Source organism: Typopeltis vanoorti, chromosome 13 (assembly GCF_054136105.1).
Source record: "Typopeltis vanoorti isolate ZY-2024b chromosome 13, IOZ_Tvanoo_1.0, whole genome shotgun sequence".
In the NCBI taxonomy this organism is placed as follows: Eukaryota; Metazoa; Arthropoda; class Arachnida; order Uropygi; family Thelyphonidae; genus Typopeltis; species Typopeltis vanoorti.
Window position 1 is genome coordinate 113,536,097 of NC_143561.1, and position 20,784 is coordinate 113,556,880.

At 35.9% G+C, this 20,784-nt stretch overlaps 1 protein-coding gene across 4 annotated transcripts in view; it reads left to right on the plus strand.

Annotated features, from left to right (window-relative positions):
- Window positions 1-20,784, plus strand: part of Uggt (UDP-glucose-glycoprotein glucosyltransferase) — an 835,069-nt gene that overhangs the window by 84,883 nt on the left and 729,402 nt on the right. For 3 of the 4 annotated variants that reach the window (XM_090403047.1, XM_090403050.1, XM_090403049.1), the window contains exon 6: window positions 17,595-17,772. In XM_090403047.1, the coding sequence (XP_090259173.1) occupies window positions 17,595-17,772 (178 nt within the window). The remainder of the gene's footprint in view (window positions 1-17,594; window positions 17,773-20,784) is intronic. The other variant, XM_090403048.1, reaches the window with a different exon arrangement.

The following is a 20,784-nucleotide window of genomic DNA, read 5'->3' on the forward strand; positions in this document are numbered from 1 at the left end:
CGTCCACATCCATATCTTGCAATTTAGGCAAAAAAACTGGATTATCATGTCACGATAGCATGCACCATTAACTGTTATTGCCTTACCAGCCGCATTTTCGAAGAAGAATGGACCAATGATGCCTCCAGCCCAAAATCTGCACCAAACAGTGACACGTTGTGGATGCATTTGTTTCTCAACAATCACTCGTTGTGACAATTTTGTCGATTAATGAAGCCATCAAGATGAAAATGAGCCTCATCGCTGAAGATGATTTTGTTTGAAAAATAAGCATCCACTTGTTGTTGTTCCATAATCCATTCAACAAACTCTCTTCGCTGTGTGTGGTCAGTAGGCTTCAGTTCTTAAGTCAATTGAACTTTGTAAGCATAAGGATGCAAACCTTTCATGAGAATACGCTGTAGAGAGCTTCTCGAAATGCCCAATTCAAGACCACGGTGCTGAATTGATGTTCCTGGACTCTCAGCACCACTCTCTCACGAATTGCTTCCATGTTTTCTGTTGAACGACTTGTTGAAGGACGGCAGGAGTGTATAAGATCACTAATTGATCCAGTTTCCTTGAATTTTTTAATTAATCTTTTCACAGTTGAAGTTAAATCACTATTCTGACCATATTTTGTACGAAAATTGCGAACTGTAACTGCCAAACCTTCGTTATTTTTAAAATATTGCTCAACAATGAAAATGCGTTGTTCTTTCGTGTAGCGCTCCATTTTTAATAACCCTGAACTGTCAGCTGTCACGCTGTCTTTTATTTCTCGTTGGCAACACTTTACCGCACAAATGGCGCTAAATTTAAATCTTGGCTGAATTTTGGGACACCCTATATATATATATATATATATATATATATATTTTTTTTTTTTTTTTTTTTTCCATGTGACTTCCACTCATGAAGTGGGAGTCACATGGAAATTTTAGTACTGTGAGTGGGGTTTCCTGTTTTTGTATATTTTACATAGTCTGGAAACTTGATGCTAGAGAACAAACATTGAAGTTTTTTAACACCACTTTAGACCTTTAATAAGCAGAGCAGTGAGTTGTTAGGATATATCATTTTGTCACACTTTGAAACTGCATCAATGACATTTTTGCATGGAGCTATTGCAAACGGTTTTTCAAATTTCTTATACCACAACTTGAATTCGGCGTTCAAAATTGCTGGATTTATAAGGCAAATTACCGGCATAAAATTCGCACAATTGACGAAAATCTTCCATTGCACTTGCTGCTGGAGCATCTTTTCGTTTGGTAGAAGAGAAAAAAATATATTTCAAAATGTTGCGTTACCGAGTGAAACATTCTTGAAGTTGAGTCAATATTTGGTCACTAAATGGAATGAAATAGTTCTCCTGAAATACTCTTCTACAGAATTAGCTGGAACATTAAACCTTAATGTTTGTTTTGATGAAGTCCTTGGCTTTTTAATGTCAGTATTAAAATGATTGGCTTTTATACATGCTTCATTGTAAATATCTTTAAATGAAGACTCTGGTGTTTCACGAATGGTATTTAATTGAGGCACATGATCATCAACAAAATTTAGGGCAATTAAGAGGTCACTGTCAGATTTTTGCATTATTTTAGACAATGGTAAGGTGCACGCAAATATTTCTTGCGAGCTAAATAAAGATATTATAAATCTTAAAAGATATTAATATTATAATATTATAAACAACAAGGCCCTCCTGTCTTTTAGGGGTATTGAAGAAATTGTGTACCTTTTCAATTATGCAATTTCTTATTTGTCAGAGATATAGCATTTCCAAGTGCCAAATTTATACTGTGATGCACAATGAACATATAAATCTTTTAAAAAACGTTTAATTTTCTTGACCAAAAAGCTCTGGAAAAACTTTTATTGGGATTATATTGATCAAGTGTATATAATAAACAACTAAGTTATACCAACTAGTTTCACCAACTAAGTCTGTTGGCATCTTCAGGGTACATAACTGATGTAAGGATGATACTACTTTTTAATCTAATATCATTAGCTATGGGTTCTGGTAACAACAAGCAAACGAAACCAAATCAAAAAATTTAATGATCTTTATACAAAACGTTTTAAGTCAAAACCTTCTCTACCAGACAACAAAGTTATTTCTAATTTATCGGATCATGTATTAACAAAACTAGAGATCAATATACTTAAAAATGGGTTTAATTTTGCGATAACCTCATAATGTCCCTAAAGTGGATATCATTTGTAATATAGAAAAGACAGTCTCGTCCTTACCGGAACCCATAGCTAATGATATTAGATTAAAAAGTAGTATCATTCTCTCATCTTCCAGAACGCCTAACAAAAACATCACTACTCTGGAAAAAAGAACATTGTACAGTTTGAAGAAAAAGAAAGACATTATCATATTGAAGGCAGATAAGGGAAATTCAACAGTGATTTTAAACACCAGTGATTACGAAGATAAGATTAACAGCTTATTGTCGGATACATCAACCTACCGTGTCCTAGTCACAGACCCAACACTAAAGAACCACAGTGATACCAACGATTTAATACGTCATATGGAGAACTGGTCTATAGACTTAAAACGAAGATTGAAATCCATGCATCCACTAACACCAAGACTATATGGCGCTCCTAAGGTACACAAAAATGGAATACCACCACGCCCGATTGTGGATGGAATCAATTCGCCAACTTATCTGTTATCTAAACACCTGGCAGGTCTCCTCAAACCTCACATCCATAATTCGGACACTTATATACGAAATTCGCAACATTTCGTTGAGAAACTGAACAACATCTCTATCTCCAATACGGATTTACTCGCCAGCCTGGATGTTACATCTCTATTCACTAACATCCCTGTGGAGGAAGTGATCAACATTTTAAGAAGTTTGCTCCCACAAGACGTTACTTCTCTGTTCTGTCATTGTTTAACATCAAACTTTTTCTTATGGAATAAAACCATATATCAGCAATTGACTGGCCTTGCAATGGGTAGCCCCCTCTCTCCATCTTTTGCTGATCTCTTTATGGAGGATTTTGAAAGTAAAATCTTAACTCGAACAGACCCTAAACCCACAGTATAGCAGAGATACGTGGATGATATCTTTATCGTTTGGAACCACACAAAAAAGGACCTGTTCAACTTTCTTAAGAAAATCAACTCTCTACACCACACAATCAAATTCACTCTAGAACTTGAAGAAGATAACCGGTTATCATTTCTGGACACTTTAATTAAGAAGCTTCCTAATGGTGGTATCAACCTCTCAGTTTATCGCAAACCTACCAATACAGGACGTCATTTACATTTCACTTCCTCACACCACATTTCTCAGAAACTTAGTATTATACACATGTTGAAGAACCGTGCCTCTCTCCTTACAGCAGATCAACAAGACCTCCAGGAAGAACTATCTCTGATATCCACCAACCTTACCATGAATGGATTTCCTCGAAGACTCGTCCACAAGATACTTTTCTCTGAACCCCGACAAAGACAACAAGATGATGTACGTTATATTTCTACCATCGTCATTCCATACTTAGGGACAGTTTCCCATAAGATTTCTAGACTCCTTAGACCACATAAAATAAGAGTGGCTTTAAACCCACAGAAACAATTAGACAATTCTTAAGATCTCCAAAAGATAGCCATCCTTTCTCCAAATATGCTGGAGTTTATAACATACCATGCTCGTGCGGCTTGAATTACATCGGCCAAACTTCAAGGAGCCTTGAAATTAGGCAAAAAGAACATATAGGTGACGTCAATAATAACAGAGAAGAAAAATCAGGGTTAGTGTTTCATTTCTCAAGAACGAACCATACCATAGAGTGGGATAGAAGCACAATTCCTTACATGGAGGAGGACTTCTGCTCCCGAATTTTTAAGGAGGCCACAACAGTTGCCCGCTGTACTCAAAACCTTAACAAGAACCAAGGACTAATCTTGCCCGTGATCTGGATGACCCTTATCAGATCCTTCAACTCGCCAGAACTGAATTATAGTGCCAACTATAGAACGTTCCTAAATAACAACAAGTGAGATCATCCACGCTCTATGAATGTATTGTACGCGCTCTGTTCTTTGTTTAATATAATTGGAATCGGTTGATTTCAGTTTGTAACAGTTTTTTACTTTTTAGTGCCTTACATCAGTTATGTACCCTGAAGATGATCAGTTATGTACCCTGAAGATGCCAACAGACTTAGTTGGTGAAACTAGTTGGTATAACTTAGTTGTTTATTATATACACTTGATCAATATAATTCCAATAAAATATATAAAGCTTTTATTATTACATGACATCTCCAGGTAGTCCAAAGACATATCGAGGAAGGGCACCTACGCTACAACTCTCTGTCTCCACCAACCACAACTACAATCATTATCATCATCTACACCAATGCTGTCTACCGCCGACCACTACCACTAGTATATTCACAGACAATCACAAACGTCCATGTCCACAGCGGGTTTCGGACTCGCAGCCTTTTGGCTGGAGAGTTAGCCAACCAGGCCGGATATATAGATAAAAAATTAAATTTTGTGGATAAAAATTAAAACAAAATTTTAATTTTTATTTGTTTGATAAAAATTAAAACAAAGTTTTAATTTTTATTAAACAAATAAATAACATGATATAATTATGTTACTATTTACTTTTAATAAGGTGGATGAGTTTCTCGACCTTGCAGAGTAGCTGGATATCTGGCTCAATATTGGTCAACTTCAGTCGAAGATCGGCACACACACTAAGACGAATTCTGTATTTTGTTTTTATTTGAAGGAGTGATGAAAATCGTTTCTCGCAAAGATAGGTTGTAGAAAACTGCATAACAATTTTCGACTTATTCAAATAATTTGGGAAATTCACTTCTCACTGAAGGCGATATCCAGAATCGAGCCAAACCACGATCATGGAATTGCATTTTAAGCCCACTGTCACTTGAAAGCTCAATTAGCTGCTCTTTTTTCGATAAAAGGTCGTTCTCGTGACTGCAAGCCTGAAATGGATCGTGAAATCACAAAAATTTCTTATAAAATGTTTTTCAGAAAATGTTTCCAAATTCTGTTTCAGAGTTTTGAGGTGGACACAAACCCCTTCCCAGTGGTTAAATTCTAAACTAATACGTTTCGGGGCCCTATACAAAATAACCAATTGTATTTACTTTTTGAATACTATCTGGGGAAGCTCCAAACCTCTCCGTCCCTTTCATCATACGTTCGTAATCAGGCTACTGTTGATATCGACTTTATATACACATTCAAAACTGTAAACAATTGTTGAATAATAACACAATAATGTAGGCATAATTACCGTAAAGGGAGAAAAGTCACAAAACCGAAAAATGTTTCTACAAACTAACCAATTGTATTTACTTTTGAATGCCATCCACTGGTCGATTGTCCAGCAAGTCAGCAAATCTTTCCTTGCGTTAACCATATTAATATTATCGCATTGCAACTGATGGGAATTGTGTGTTTCTGTGGATTCGTTACAGACCTCTTTCTCTTCAGAAACTATACACAAACTGTCATTACAAACTCATTTTGTATTATCACTGTCATCCAAGATATTTTTCTATTTAAAAAAGGTACCAATATACTTATCCATAATTGAAATACCGTACTTTACACACATATAATTCTCACCGCTGAGTTTCCTTTTCGAAAAAAGAAATTAAAAAGTTTCGCATATGCCTTGCAAATGAAAAAAGCTGAAACACGTTCTGAGCAGGGCGATAGAAACTTGCTCCCATGGTAAACAACACGCCCAAACCCAATTGCCACTATATTGCAGAGGCAAGAAAAACAAGTACTTTTATTATGTCAGTGAATAAGGTATAAGCAGTCTGTGTAATATATTTCTCAACAAATAGTGCAATTAGAGACAACTGGGATAAAAGCAACACTAATTAATAAATCACATGTCCCCTCATACCGAAACTATGTTGTATATATAGACTCAAACAAAACCATATGTTGCACCAGCAAACACAGTATCTAACTAAAAACTATTGTTATTAATTAGATTGTATGAGTTTGCTCGGCAACAGTAAAATTCAACCAAAAGTGTTAAAATTCTTAAACGTGTTAAAACTAATATATATCATCATCATCAAATTCCTGACATGTACCCTCAAGGGGTGTACAGGATATGATAGTACTACATGAAAAATTTATATCATTACTAACTTCCTATCTACAATTTTCCTCCAAATCACTCTGTTCTTGTGAAGACTACAACATTATCAGATCTTATATTTCTATCATTTAAGGCACAATCCACCTATATCTTGGTCTTCCTATGGGTTGTTTTCCTGCCAACCTGGCAGAGAAAACTTGGTTTGCTAATCTTTCCTCGCCCATTCTGTTTAAGTAACCATACCACCTGAGATTAGCTCTGCTAATGCATTCCTGGATGCCGACAATGTCAAGTTCTTTCCTAATATCCTCGTTTTTAATATGATATTGCCATTGATGCCATCTGTCCATGCCTCTAATCATTCTCAGGACTCTCATATCTGTGGTCTCTAGTCTTTGGTCAAGTGTTTTACTTCTGACCCAGCTCTCAGATCCATAAGTTAAAACTGGTTTGAACACTGTCTTGTATACAGCTAATTTAGTATTCCGACTAATTTCTCTCTTATTCCATATGAATTTATTCAATTGACTTCCTACCATACCAGCTTTGTTGATTCTGTTGTCATCATCATCAAATTCCTGCCATGTACCCTCAAGGGGTGTACAGGATATGACAGTACTACATGAAAAAATTACATCATTACTAACTTCCTATCTACAATTTTCCTCCAAAACTTGTCAAGACTCCAACATTATCAGATCTTATATTTCTATCGTCTAAGGCACTTTGTACCGTATCAATCCACCTATATCTTGGTCTTCCTCTGGGTCGTTTTCCTGCCAACCTGGCAGAGAACACTTGTTTTGCTAATCTTTCCTCTCCCATTCTATTTAAGTGACCATACCATCTGAGATTAGCTCTGCTAACGCATTCCTGGATGCTGACAATGTCAAGTTCTTTCCTAATATCCTCATTTTTAATATGATATTGCCATTGATGCCATCTGTTCACGCCTCTAATCTTTCTCAGGACTCTCATATCTGCGGTCTCTAGTCTTTGGTCGAGTGTTTTACTTCTGACCCAGCTCTCAGATCCATAAGTTAAAATTGGTTTCAACACAGTCTTGTATACAGCTAATTTAATGTTCCGACTAATTTCTTTCTTATTCCATATGAATTTATTCAATTGACTTCCCACCATACCAGCTTTGCTGATTCTGTTGTCTATTTCTATATTTAGTTTACCATCTTCAGTAAAAATTGTGCCTAAGTAGCTGAAATGTTTTACTTGTTCCACAGGTTCTCCATTCACAACACAGTTGACATTTTCAATGATTCTGCCTATTTTCATTGTCTTTGTCTTTTTATTGCTGACCTTCATACCATATCTATTACAACAGCTATTCAATTTAGTCAGAGAATCTTGCAGACTTGTAGTGGATTTATTTAGTATAACATCATCCGCATAAAGCAAAGAGCTGACATTAACATCTCCAATTTTGATATCAGGTTTAATACCACATTCCTTCATAATGTGATCCATATAGATAATGAATAACAGAGGGGATAATGTACATCCTTGTCTCACACCAGATTTAACATTAAACCATCTTCCTGTACTTCCTTCAATTCTAACTGCTGACTCACAACTCAAATAAAGACTAAGTATTGCTTGATATAATGCCCCATTGACACCATATAACGGCAGCGTATTGAATAGCTTCTCTCTTGGCACCTTGTCATATTCCTTTTCCAAATCGACAAAACTTAAATACAGATCTTTGTTATATTCCCATGCTTTCTCGACTATTTGTCGTAAAGTGAAGATCTGATCCTGACAGCCTCTATTTGGCCTGAATCCAGCTTGTTCTTCACCAAGCTTTTCTTCCACAATTCTTCTCAACCGTTTCTCAAGTATACTTGCATAGATCTTGCCAGGAACACTCAGTAGGGAAATACCTCTGTAATTCTCACATTCAGTTTTTATTTCCCTTTTTGTATATGGGTACTATGAGAGCTCTACTCCAATCATCGGGAATTCGTCCCTCTGTCCAGGCTTTCTGAACTATGCAGTGCAGCCACTGTAAGACTCTTATACCACCATACTTCAGCATTTCTGGTCGAATATCATCTACTCCTGCTGCCTTTCCACATTTCAAGCCTTTGATGGCTTTTTCTACTTCAAGTATGGATATTTATTCCTGACTGCATGCCTGGTCAGTGTTTTTTATCACTGTGCTGTGATCACTGCTTGTTTCATTTAGCAGTTTTTCAAAGTAATTACTCCATACTTCAAGGATATCTTTTTCTCCTGTTTTCATTTCACCTTTATCATCTCTAATTCCTTTTACAGCACTCTTTCCTCCATTCCTAAGCTTCTTCAACAACCTCCAGAATATTTTGCCACCTTCTTGATATTTATTTTCTATATTCTTGCCAAAGTCCTTCCATGACTTTTGTTTAGCTAGTTTTACACACTGTTTAGCTTTCTTACATTTGTCTCTGTATTCTGTAAGAGTAAAAGCTGACTTATTTGCCAGGAACTTTTGATATGCTTTCTTCTTTTCCTTCACTGCCGCTTTAACTTCCTGTGTCCACCAGGCAGTTCTGATTTTTTTATCTTTGCACACAACCTCACCACATGCCTCTCTGGCAGAATCAATCAATGTTTCCTTCAGAGTTTGCCACTGAATCTCCAAGGTTTGATTCCTGTTCTCAAACTCTTTCATTTTCTTTTCAATAATATTTCTGTCTTTTGGTCTACAGTTTACATCTGAGAGCTGCTCAACTTTTATTCGCTTTAAAACTTTCTTACATGTTATTCTTTTTAATATGAAATTCAATTTTATCCTGCTCAAGACTAAATAGTGATCACTTCCAATTTCAAATCCTCTGTACACTCTGGTGTCCTGCACCAGGGAGAAAACATCACTATCAACAATAACATAGTCAATGAGACTTTTCTTATTCCTAGCCTCTTCTCTCCATGTGAATTTGTGCACATTTTTATGTTGGAACATGGTGTTAGTAATAACCAGTCCATGTCCTGAGCAGAAATCCAACAGATATTTGCCATTATTATTAGCTTTGCTCTTTTCTCCAAATTTTCCCAAAATATTTTTGTATGTCTCACAATCATTTCCTACTCTGCTATTTAGATCCCCAACAAGGACCAACTTTTCCTTTTTCATTGTGTCAGTTGCTTTTTCTAAAGCCTCAAAAAATTCCTCCACTTCTACCTTAGTAGAACCTTCTGTGGGACCATAGGCACAAATAAGTCTCATTGTCCAGTTCCCTATTCTCATATTTGCCCACATTACTCTACTTGAGACTGACTGCCATTCAAGAAGATTAGCCTCGTATTTTGTGTTGAATACTATGGCTACTTCTTCTTTTCCTTGATTGTTATTGCCTGAATATAACATTTTGTATTTATTGCTCAGAAAGATCTCACCAGTTTTGGTCTTTTTTGTTTCAGTCACCCCTATTATGTCGATCTGGTACTTATCTAATTCCTCAGCTAGTTCCATTTCTTTGCCATTCAGGCTTCTTACGTTGATAGTACCGATCTTTAACTCTGGTGATGATGAGTTGGGGTTTGTTTTCAGATTTGTTCCAGTAGCTGACTTTTCGCTGTTCGCCCTGGTTCCCTGGCAAAAACAATGGGGGCCTTGTTTAACCTGGCGACGCCCCAGCCGGCATGAAATTTTGTCATGTTGTACCATCATTTTTTATTTTGGTTTAACCAATAAGAATACAATTTGGTCGGCTAAATCCCAAATTGCCAGCCCATCCTCGTTCGTTCAGTATCAAAGTAGATACCCAACAGGGTGCACCACGAGAAGGTGAGAATTGGACATTAGGTCAGAAGCCCTGGTCGGTTCTCCGCATTCCTTTAAAGGCTATGTGGAGGTCTCCTCTCAGTTATACAGCTTTGACCCTTAAGCACCCCCTTTCTGTTGTCTGTTGTCTATTTCCATATTTCATTTACCATCTTCACTAAAAATCGTGCCTAAGTAGCTGAAATGTTTTACTTGTTCCACTGGTTCCCCGTTCACAACACAGCTGACATTTTCAACAATTCTACCTATTTTCATTCTCTTTATCTTTTTAATGATGACCTTCATACCATATCTATTACAACAGTTATTCAATTTAGTCAGGGAATCTTGCAAACTTGTAGCGGATTTATTTAGAAGTATAACATCGCCAAATAAAGCAAAGAGCTGACATTGACATCTCCAATTCTAATATCGTGTTTAATACCACTTTCCTTCATAATGTGATCCATATAGATAATGAATAACAGAGGTTTAACAGTAAACCATCTTCCTGTACTTCCTTCAATTCTCACTACTGACTTATAACTCAAATAAAGACGAAGTATTGCTTGATAGAATGCCCCATTTACACCATATAACTGTAGCGTATTGAATAGCTTCTTTCTTGGCACCTTGTCATATGCCTTTTCCAGATTGACAAAACTTAAATACAGATCGTTGTTATATTCCCATGCTTTCTGAACTATTTGTTGTAAAGTGAAGATCTAATTCTGACAGCCTCTATTTGGCTTGCTTGATATAATGCCCCATTAACACCATATAACTGTAGCGTATTGAATAACTTCTCTCTTGGCACCTTGTCATATGCCTTTTCCAGATCGACAAAACTTAAATACAGATCTTTGTTATATTCCCATGCTTTCTGAACTATTTGTTGTAAAATGAAGATCTAATCCTGACAGCCTATATTTGGCCTGAATCCAGCTTGTTCTTCACCAAGCTTTTCTTCCACAATTCTTCTCAACCGTTTCTCAAGTATACTTGCATAGATATTGCCAGGAACACTCAGTAGGGAAATATCTCTGTAATTCTCACATTGTTTTTTTTCCCTTTTTATATATGGGTACTATTAGATCTGTACTCTAATCATCGGGAATTCGTCCCTCTATCCAGGCCTTCTGAACTATGCAGTTCAGCCACTGTAAGACTTTTATACCACCATACTTCAGCATTTCTAGTCGAATATCATCTACTCCTGCAGCCTTTCCACATTTCAAGCCTTTGATGGCTTTTTCTACTTCGTATGGATATGTATTCTTGACTACATGCCTGTTGAGTGCTTTTTCCCACTGTGCTATCACCTGCTTGTTTCATTTAGCAGTTTTTCAAAGTAATTACTCCATACTTGAAGGATATCTTTTTCTCCTGTTTTCATGTCACCTTTATCATCTCTAACTCCTTTTACAGCTCTCTTTTCTCCATTCCTAAGCTTCTTCAACAATCTCCAGAATATTTTTCCACCTTCTTGATATTTATTTTCTATGTACTTGCTAAAGTCCTCCCATGACTTTTGTTTAGCTAGTTTTACACACTGTTTAGCTTTCGTACATTTGTCTCTGTATTCTCTAAGAGCACAAGCTGACGTATTTGCCGGGAACTTTTGATATGCTTTTTTCTTTTCCTTCAATGCCTCTTTAACTTCTTGTGTCCACCATGGATTGGTGATTTTTTTATCCTTGCAGACTACCTCACCACATGCCTCTTTGGCTGAATCAATCAGGGTTTTCTTCAAGGCTTGCCACTGAATCTCCAAGGTTTGGTTCCTGTTCTCAAACTCTTTCATTTTTTCTTCAATAATCTTTGTGTATTTTAGTCTACAGTTCACATCTGAGAGCTGCTCAACTTTTATTCTCTTTTAAACTTTCTTACATGTTCTTCTTTTCAATATGAAATTCAATTTTATCTTTCTCAAGACTAAAAGGTGATCAATTTCAATTCCTCTGTACACTATGACATCCTGCACCAGGGAGAAGACATCACTATCAACAATGACATAGTCAGTGAGACTTTTCTTATTCCTTGCTTCTTCTCTCCATGTGAATTTGTGCACATTTTTATGTTGGAACATTGTGTTAGTAATAACCAGTCCATGTGCTGAGCAGAAATCCAACAGATATTTGCCATTATTATTAGCTTTGCTCTTTTCTCCAAATTTTCTCAAAATATTTTTGTAAGTCTGAAAATCATTTCCTACTCTGCTATTTAGATCCCCAACAAGGTCATAGAGTAGAGTACTGTAAAAGGAATTAGAGATGATAAAGGAGACATGAAAACTGAAGATAAAGATATTCTTGATGTTTGGAGTAATTACTTTGAAAGACTGTTAAATGAAACAAGCAGTGTCAGCTAGGTGATAGAAAACTCCCAATGGGAATGCAGTCAGGAATATCCTACTTGAAGTAGAGAAAGTCATTAAAAACCTGAAATGTGGAAAGGTAGCTGGAGTAGATGATATTTGACTATAAATGCCAAAATATGGAGATATAAAAGTTTTACAGTGGCTACACTGCAATTCTGAAAGCCTGGTTAGAGGGTCAAATTGCAGATGATTGGAGTAGAGTGATTATAGTACCTACCTACCTACCTATCTATCTATAGAAAAGGGAATAAAACTAAATGTGAGAATTTCAGAGCAATTTCTCTCCTGAGTGTTCCTGGTAAGATTTATGTAAGTATTCTTGAGAAGCGGCCAAGAAAAATTATGGAGGAGAAGAAGAAGATGGGTTCAGGCCAAACAGAGATTGTCATGATCAGATTTTCACTTAAAGACAAATAGTCAAAAAATCATGGGAATATAACAGGAATCTGTATTTATTTAGTAGTATAGCAAAAATAATACAGTGCATCTATAAGTAATATCTAGTCCAGAAAGCCAATCCAGGGCCTCATCCATCAGTTCATTGATGTCTTGGAGGTTGCCATGAAATTGGCACCTTGGGCAGTCATTCACAAGATGGGTTCAGGCCAAACAGAGATTATCATGGTTAGATTTTCATTCACTTAAAGACAAATAGTCAAAAAATCATGGGAATACAACAAGCATCTGCATTTATTTAGTCTTATAGCAAAAATAATACAGTGCATTTATAAGTAATGTCTAGTCCAGAAAGCCAATCCAGGCCTTCATCCATCAGTTCATTGATGTCTTGGAGGTTCCATGAAATTGGCACCTTGGGCAGTCATTCGCAATATGAGTGATTGTTTTGGCTATGGGGGAACAGTCATAGTAAAGGTGGTCTGACAGTTTCCATTTGTGTAGTTGGTAGCCACATCCAACTACACAGGCTGCGGAGCACAGGGATCAATCTTTAACCAGGAAGCCATTTGTTGGGAGATTGTTGGACCAGTGTTCTCTCCACGTGTCAGATGTTGATTGTAAGGCAGCTAAAGAAAGTTCGTCCATGGATGACAAAGTGGATTTTTGAGAGCCCAGTGAAGGGGCAGGAGTGGATTGCTCATTACTTTATTAAATTCTTTAATCTAGACTTGTCTTCTCTGTATATTTGGTGGAGCAATATTGGATAGGACAGGCAGCCAGGGGAGAGGGGTGCTTCTCAGTGTCCCACTAATTGCGTGCATGGTAGAGTTTAGCTGGGTATCTATCTATGATGTTAGTATGCACTTCTTTCCCAGACTGGGGCATGCACAGTATTGTGCTGCAGAGAATGCGAGGGCTATTGCAGATGACCTTAGTATACCTCTGCCCCACAATCTCAGGTTGTTCCAGCAAGCCTTGAAATGATATTATTTCTCATTTTAATTTTATTGGACAGGTTGGTGATGTGTCTTTTATAAGTTAAGCTTCTGTCCAGGCTCACTCTAAGGTGAGGCCTCATTTTCTACCATTTTGAGACAGAAAGAGAGGTTGAGGTGTCAGTTTGCCTCTGCAATGTTTAGGTGAAATGCTGTGGATACAGTTTTTGTTGGATTTGGCTTCAGATACGACTGCCTGAAGTACTCTTTCAGAATGTTTAAGTCTGTGTTCAAGCTTGTTTCCAGGTTGGCGGAGGTAGACTGGTGGAGGATCGCTATGTTATCGGCATACATGTATTTGCTTGACCTGGTATCTCATATGTTGGGCATGTAGATGTTGAAGAGTAAAAGGGTTGACAGAGCCCTTAGGAGACCATTGTGGAAGAATCTGGACATGCTCTTTTTTCCACCAATACTGACCCAGATCTTTCTGTTGGAGAGAATGGATTTGAAGAACTTGAAAGTTTTTTTTGTAACTTATAATATTGCCTAGCTTTATGAGAAGTCCAGACTGTGTCATAAGCTGATGTTAGGTCAGTGAAAGTGACTCTGGATTTAAGTTTCTTCTGGAAGGCTTCTATCTGGGTTGTCAAGACCTGGTCACAGCGACTTCTTCCTGGCCTGAAACCAGCTTGTTCAGTCAGGAGTGCTCTTTCAATGAGTGGTGAAATTCTTTTAAGGAGAATTCTTACGAAGAGTTTAAAGGTGGAGCAAAGCAAGGAGATAGGTCATAGATTCTTGATATTATTTGGAAAAGGAATATGACAAGGTACCAAGAGGAAAGCTGTTCAAAATGCTTTGGTTATATGGTGTAAATAGTACATTATATCAAGCAACACATAATCTCTATTTGAGTTGTAAATCAGCAGTTAGAATTGAATGAGGTACAGGAAAATGGTTTGATGTTAACTCAGGTTTGTGACAAGAGTGTACACTATTTCCACTGTTATTCATCATCCATATGGATCTCATGATGAATTAAAGTGGTTAGTTAGTTTCCTATGATGATATAACAGCCATGAGTCCCATTTACGGGAAGGTACGGCACCATCTCAATCTCCCCAAATTTTATCTGGGCTTGGGATCGGCATAGCTGACAAAACAGGCCTATGGCTGGGTCAGTATTCCTGACTGTAATCCGTGTGTGTGTGTGTTCACAGGGCTGGTTGGCCTGCTTACGGGATGAAAAACCCCCAGATAAACTGGCAGAAAAAACCCTGCTGTCCATGCCGGCTAACTTGGCTATGGCCGAGAAAGAACCTTAAGCTCTCACATCATCGACGGGAATCGAACCTAGGACGCTCCTTCCCCAGGCATCCGATTGCAAAGCACAAAGCCATTCGGCTAGTCGTGTGGACATTAAAGCGGTATTAAATCAGAATTGGATATGTTATATCAGAATTGGAGATGTTAATCTCAGCTTTTTACTTTATGCAGATGATGTTACACTTTTAAATAAATCCAAGACAAGTTTGCAGGATTCCCTGACCAGATTGAATAACTGTTGTAATTAATTTGGTATGAAAATCAGCAATAATAAGAGAAAGACAATGAGAATAGATAGAAACATTGAAAATATCAACTGCATCCTGAGTGGAGAACCTATAGAACAAGTAAAACATTTAGGCACACCTTTTAACGAAGATGGCAAATTAAATTTGGAAAAAGACAGCAGAATTAACAAATCTGATATGCTAGGAAGTCAACTAAATAAATTTATTTGGAATAAGAAAGATTAGTCAAAACACTAAACCAGCTGTATACAAGACAGCATTCAAACTAATTTTAACTTATAGATCTGAGAGCTGTTTTAGAAATAAAACACTTGATCAAACATGAGAGACCATGGATACCAGATTTCATAGACCATAGATTCCTCTATTTCCTAATATCCTCATATAAAAATGAGGATATCAGGAAATAATTTGTCATTCTTAACATCTAGGAATGTGTTAGCAGAGCTAATCTCAAGTGGTATGATCACTTAAACAGAATGGGAGAAGAACAAGTGTTCTCTGCCTGGTTGGGAGGAAAAAGGGCTCCGAGGAAGACCAAGATATAGGAGGATTAATACAGTAAAAATAGTGTCTTAGAAGACAGAAATATAAGATATAATAATATTGGAATGTTGACAGAAAGTAGGCTAATCTGGAGGAAAATTGTTGATAGGAAGTTTTTAATGATGTAACTTTTCACGTAGTACTATCATAAGATCCTGTAACCCCTTCCCCTACTGTAGATATAATGTTAGGAAGTTGATGATTTTTTGACTTTACACATGATCCTAAATAAAGATACACATACTTTATGAAGATAGGGCAAGTAACCTCTAGCACATTATCTTTCACATTTGTTCTGTTATTTGATTCATTCGCTAAGAGAGGCAGGTCAGAATCTCAAGTTATTTTCTCATTTACCCAATTCCACTTCTTCCCCATTGTTTTACAAGTGGTTAAATTTTGGTTATGTTGTAATTAAGTATATAGGAAAAATAGCAAATTATACACGAGTTACTTTTGAACTGAATAAAAACATTGTTTAATATCAATTTATTATCCACAAACTAGTATGAATCTGCAATATGCATGCTGTTTGTGTATGCACATGTACGTGTGCATCTGCGTGCACACGTGCATGTGCATTTGAAGAAGTGAATAGTTTTTAGTTTGATATATGGTGTGTGTATGTGTCTGGCTACAAAATCAACAGAATGAGATATATAAACATTACCCACTCGCCAGCAATGTTCTTATGGATATGGTCCATAAGAATTGTCAAAAATTGGAAGTTTCCAACAGCTTCCAATTTTTGACAATTTTTGCCTGATGTTTTGATCATAGCTTCAAGTGAGCGAGCAATCTGGCTTTATTCTGTCTATCACTGATTTATTGGTTTGCTTTGCAGTCCATGGTATTCTTAGTAAGCGTCTCCAAACCCATAATTCAAATGCATCTATCTTCCTTCTTTCACTTTTTCTCACGGTCCACTTCCACATCCATACAGTGCCACACGGAATACCATTGCTTTCACGATTCTGATTTTTGTTACAAGGCTGATATCTTTAAAGATCTTGCTTAAATTTGTCATTGCTTTCCTTCCAAGTAATAATCTTCTTTTAACTTCTTCAGTACAATAACCATCTTTATCAATTCGGGATCCTAGGAGCACAAAATTGTTAACTACTTCCATTTTCCATTTGCTTTAGCATCCCATAATTCAAAGCACATATCCTTATGGGCAAGTATAATGTACAATATACAAATATGATATACAAGTAAACTCAGTCATGAAGTTACTTCACATGCAAACTGTGTTCGCTTATGCTTGGATAAGGGATGAAACCAAGAATATAATTTCTTGGAATATTTAATTTATAGTATAACCAAGTGGGGCAAAAAAAAAAAATTTCAACATTTGCTCAACATATATATATGGATTACGAAAAATCCACATGGACAGTACATCCCTCTATGGTTGATAATAACCTCATTCAGAAGTTTAATATAAGACAATTCTTGAGTAAAAATTAACTTATTAAACTAATGTTTCGGTGAAGCCACACTCACCATTATAATAGTAAATACGAATAAAGGTAAATGCTGACCTAACATATAGATGGTACTCGCATATAATCCAATACTTATTCCAAGATTCAAAGAAAATAAGCATAAGGGTCAATTTTCATATTTACTTAGCTGTGACACTCTTCAGTGGTAAAATGACAAAAACTTAACTAATTCATTTTATTTTATTTATTTTTTTTGGTGTGTGTGTTGCAGCCTTATCTGGGAACTTGCTAAATGATACATCACACCAAAGAGATTTTAATGAGGTTTAATTTATTCTCTTTTTATTTTTGTTTCTTAAAAAACAAAATTACTTTTTTTTTAATAATGAAGACTGAGCTCAGTTGATATTTTTTTTTCTCCCAGTAGAGTGCAGACCGACATATATAAAGTAGATCATCAGTATCCAAGATCAGCTTCAAACCTTGCTGTAGTAATATTGTATGGTGAAATTGGCACTGTCTCATTCAGTAAATTTCATTCTATCTTGAAAATGTATGCAGAAGAGCGAAAGATAAATTATATTCTTCGTCATTATGTGCAGGTATGTTAAACGCTTAGAGATGGCTGTGGCTATGAAGTAATTTTTTAATGAAAATATTCAATTTCAAACCACAGTCTTACTCTGTAATTTTATAATTAGAATGCATTGATTTATTTTAATGTTTTCAAATTTATGTAATGAAGGCCAGAAATTCTGATTGTTTAATGAGGCATAGGAAAATCAAGCAATTTGCTTTAAAAATTAATTTAATTTATGTACTTAATATCTCATCTTCCTTTACGTATTGGTTTCAGTAGCTTATTGTATTGGCAAAGGCATTTGCTTGGCTTTTTATAAATCTAATATTGTTCATGATAGGGCAGTCAATAGTCTGCCATTATATCTTTCAGCATATGTGTTTTTTTGACTGATTTATTGGTTTGCAGAGAGAATAAACCTAAGGTTTCTATGAGGGGAACCTTGTTTTTCCCCATATGCAGTCTTTTAAATTGTCCTGCATCTTAAATAGGATTCACGGTGAGTTATACGGCTCTTCATTCAGAAAAACTGACGTTTTTCCAACAAAAAGCATCATTACTATTGACTGCAATACAGAGGCACTAACATTTAATATCTAGTCAGTTCTCATCAGTGGCAGCTGTTGAAAATTTTAAGTGTGGGTGCTGCATATACAAAATCAGAAAAATAATTCATTTTTTCCTAATCAGTAACCAGTTTATTAATAAGTAAATTTACATATTAAAAAAATTTGCTTTATTAAAAATATTATTTGAAAATATTTTTTATATTTTGCCAGCTGGTCTGGTTGGCTGAGTGGTTAACATATCTGCTCTCAAGCCAAAAGGCTGCGGGTTCGAATCCCACCATGGGCATGGATGTTTGTGATTGTTTGTGGAAATGCTAGTGGTGGTTGGTGGTAGATGCCATTGGTGTAGTTGCAGTTAGTTGTATTGGTGGATTGAGCTGTGGAGACAGAGTTGTAGATACCCTCCCTCGATGAGTCTTTGGACTTCCTGGAGGTGTCATGTAATAATCATAATAATAATATTTTTTAATATTACATATTCAATTTAATGTTAATAAAATTTTTAAGAATATTTTTGCGTACAAGCATACAATTTATCTGTAGCGACACAGCTCAACGAGCAGTGTTGGATTCACTTGTTACATGCAGTGACGATTGCAAACGAATATCAGTGAGTCTAGCTGCAACTGACCAAACGTGATTATTCTGACACTGCGTTAGATTGCTGTGCATTTGTTTCGTAATCTAAAGCATTAATCGAACAATTCCAATGATTAACTATTCAATCAATGTCGAAATATAAGCTGTAACCTTTAACATGTTGTATTGCATTTATATAATGTTGTAAGCATTGTTATTATTTATAAACAGAAACAAAATTTAATTTTTTGTTTTTTCCTTGGGGTGCTGCAGTGTCACAATGCTTATGTACCAGCTGCTACTGGTTCTCATACAACATAACAAACTGCTGACAAACTCCCAAGCTCAAGCAGTGCTAAGGGTAATTCACTATAGGAAATGGTGTATTGTAACATAACTAAGATATCTATCATAACAAAGCCAGCTATTATTTTAATGAGCATGAGGGAGCTGTTTCATTATGACAGGTACATTTGCATTAATTTGCCAAATTCTGGCAGACAGTCATTCTAAGATTTTCTAAGTGTTTCTGCAAGAACTTCAGTGTTCTCCCCAGAAATTTTTACCAGTCGGGTGGAATGAAACATTAGCCAGGCATACAAAAATTATTTTTCCATTCTTGCTCAATATTTAGCCATGTCAATTCACAACATTAGCCGGGTGATCAGTAAAACCAGCCAGATGGTTTGACCATTCATAAGGTCCTGGGGAGAACATAGAACTTACTTCAGTGGCTAAACAAACACACATAACCATAGTAATAAGTTTTAATAAATAAATATTAAAACTTATTATATGTTATCTTATTTTAATGTAATCTATATTTTTTTCTCCAGATATATTTTAATTTAATTCTATAGCATGTATATTGGGATTCCATTGTAATCATGCACCCTAACTGTATGTTATTCCTAGTATTGTTTGAATTAACTGTACTGACAATGTCCTATGATACTTAGGATGAAATATTTACTTATTAAAACTTATAACTGTGGCTATGTGTGTTTGTTTAGTCATGAATACTCCACAGGTTTCATTGTACAATAAAAACTTACTTCAGAATTTTGTGTTCAATATTAAGTTGTATTTTGTATTATGAAGGATCTGATTTGAAATCCAGTGAAATATAAGCAACTTCATAAATTTTGTTCCTCTGGTGTTACATACATGAAGCACTGGTATGAATAATTACCCGCACCTATGCTTTCATTATGTAAGTACATGCATTTCTTTGGAAATCCTGGTTCTATTTAATCCAATCTACATTTTGATTCATCTTCTTGTTCTTCAATGTAGCAGAGCATTGAGTCTTAGCTGCTGTATTTGCTATGCTATTGGGAGGTAACAAATAATTGGCAGACATCTTCATACTGTTAATTGCCACATTTTGATAGCTTTGGCTAAAATTCAAGACTTGGCATTTCTTCAGAATACAAATGGCTCATAAGTAGAGTTGAGAGAGAAGAGCTCCTTATTATGATTTGATGTTAATGTGGGAGGAGAAATTAAAATTTAAAATGTTTTCATTTTAAATTATAGATAAATTTTAAACTACACTGGTTTCCATAAATTAGGAAACAAAGAGAAAAATCTTTAATAACTCTCTGGTTGGGACATCTGAAAGTCAAGTATATTATGTATAACAGGATGCTGAGTCTGGTTAGCACTTTGTATTTGCTATCAGTGGTATATGCAAATATGCCATAGCATAGAAGCAGGTGTTTTGGAGTAGTTTTCCATAATTTTTTGGAGTAAGAACAAGACATTTTATGATAGCAGAATTCTTGGATATGACTGCAAGATATCATTAACTGATGAAGTCAGATGGTTAGCTATCATAAGACTAGAAGCCAACCAAAGTTAGGCAGAGGTAGCCAGATGGTTGC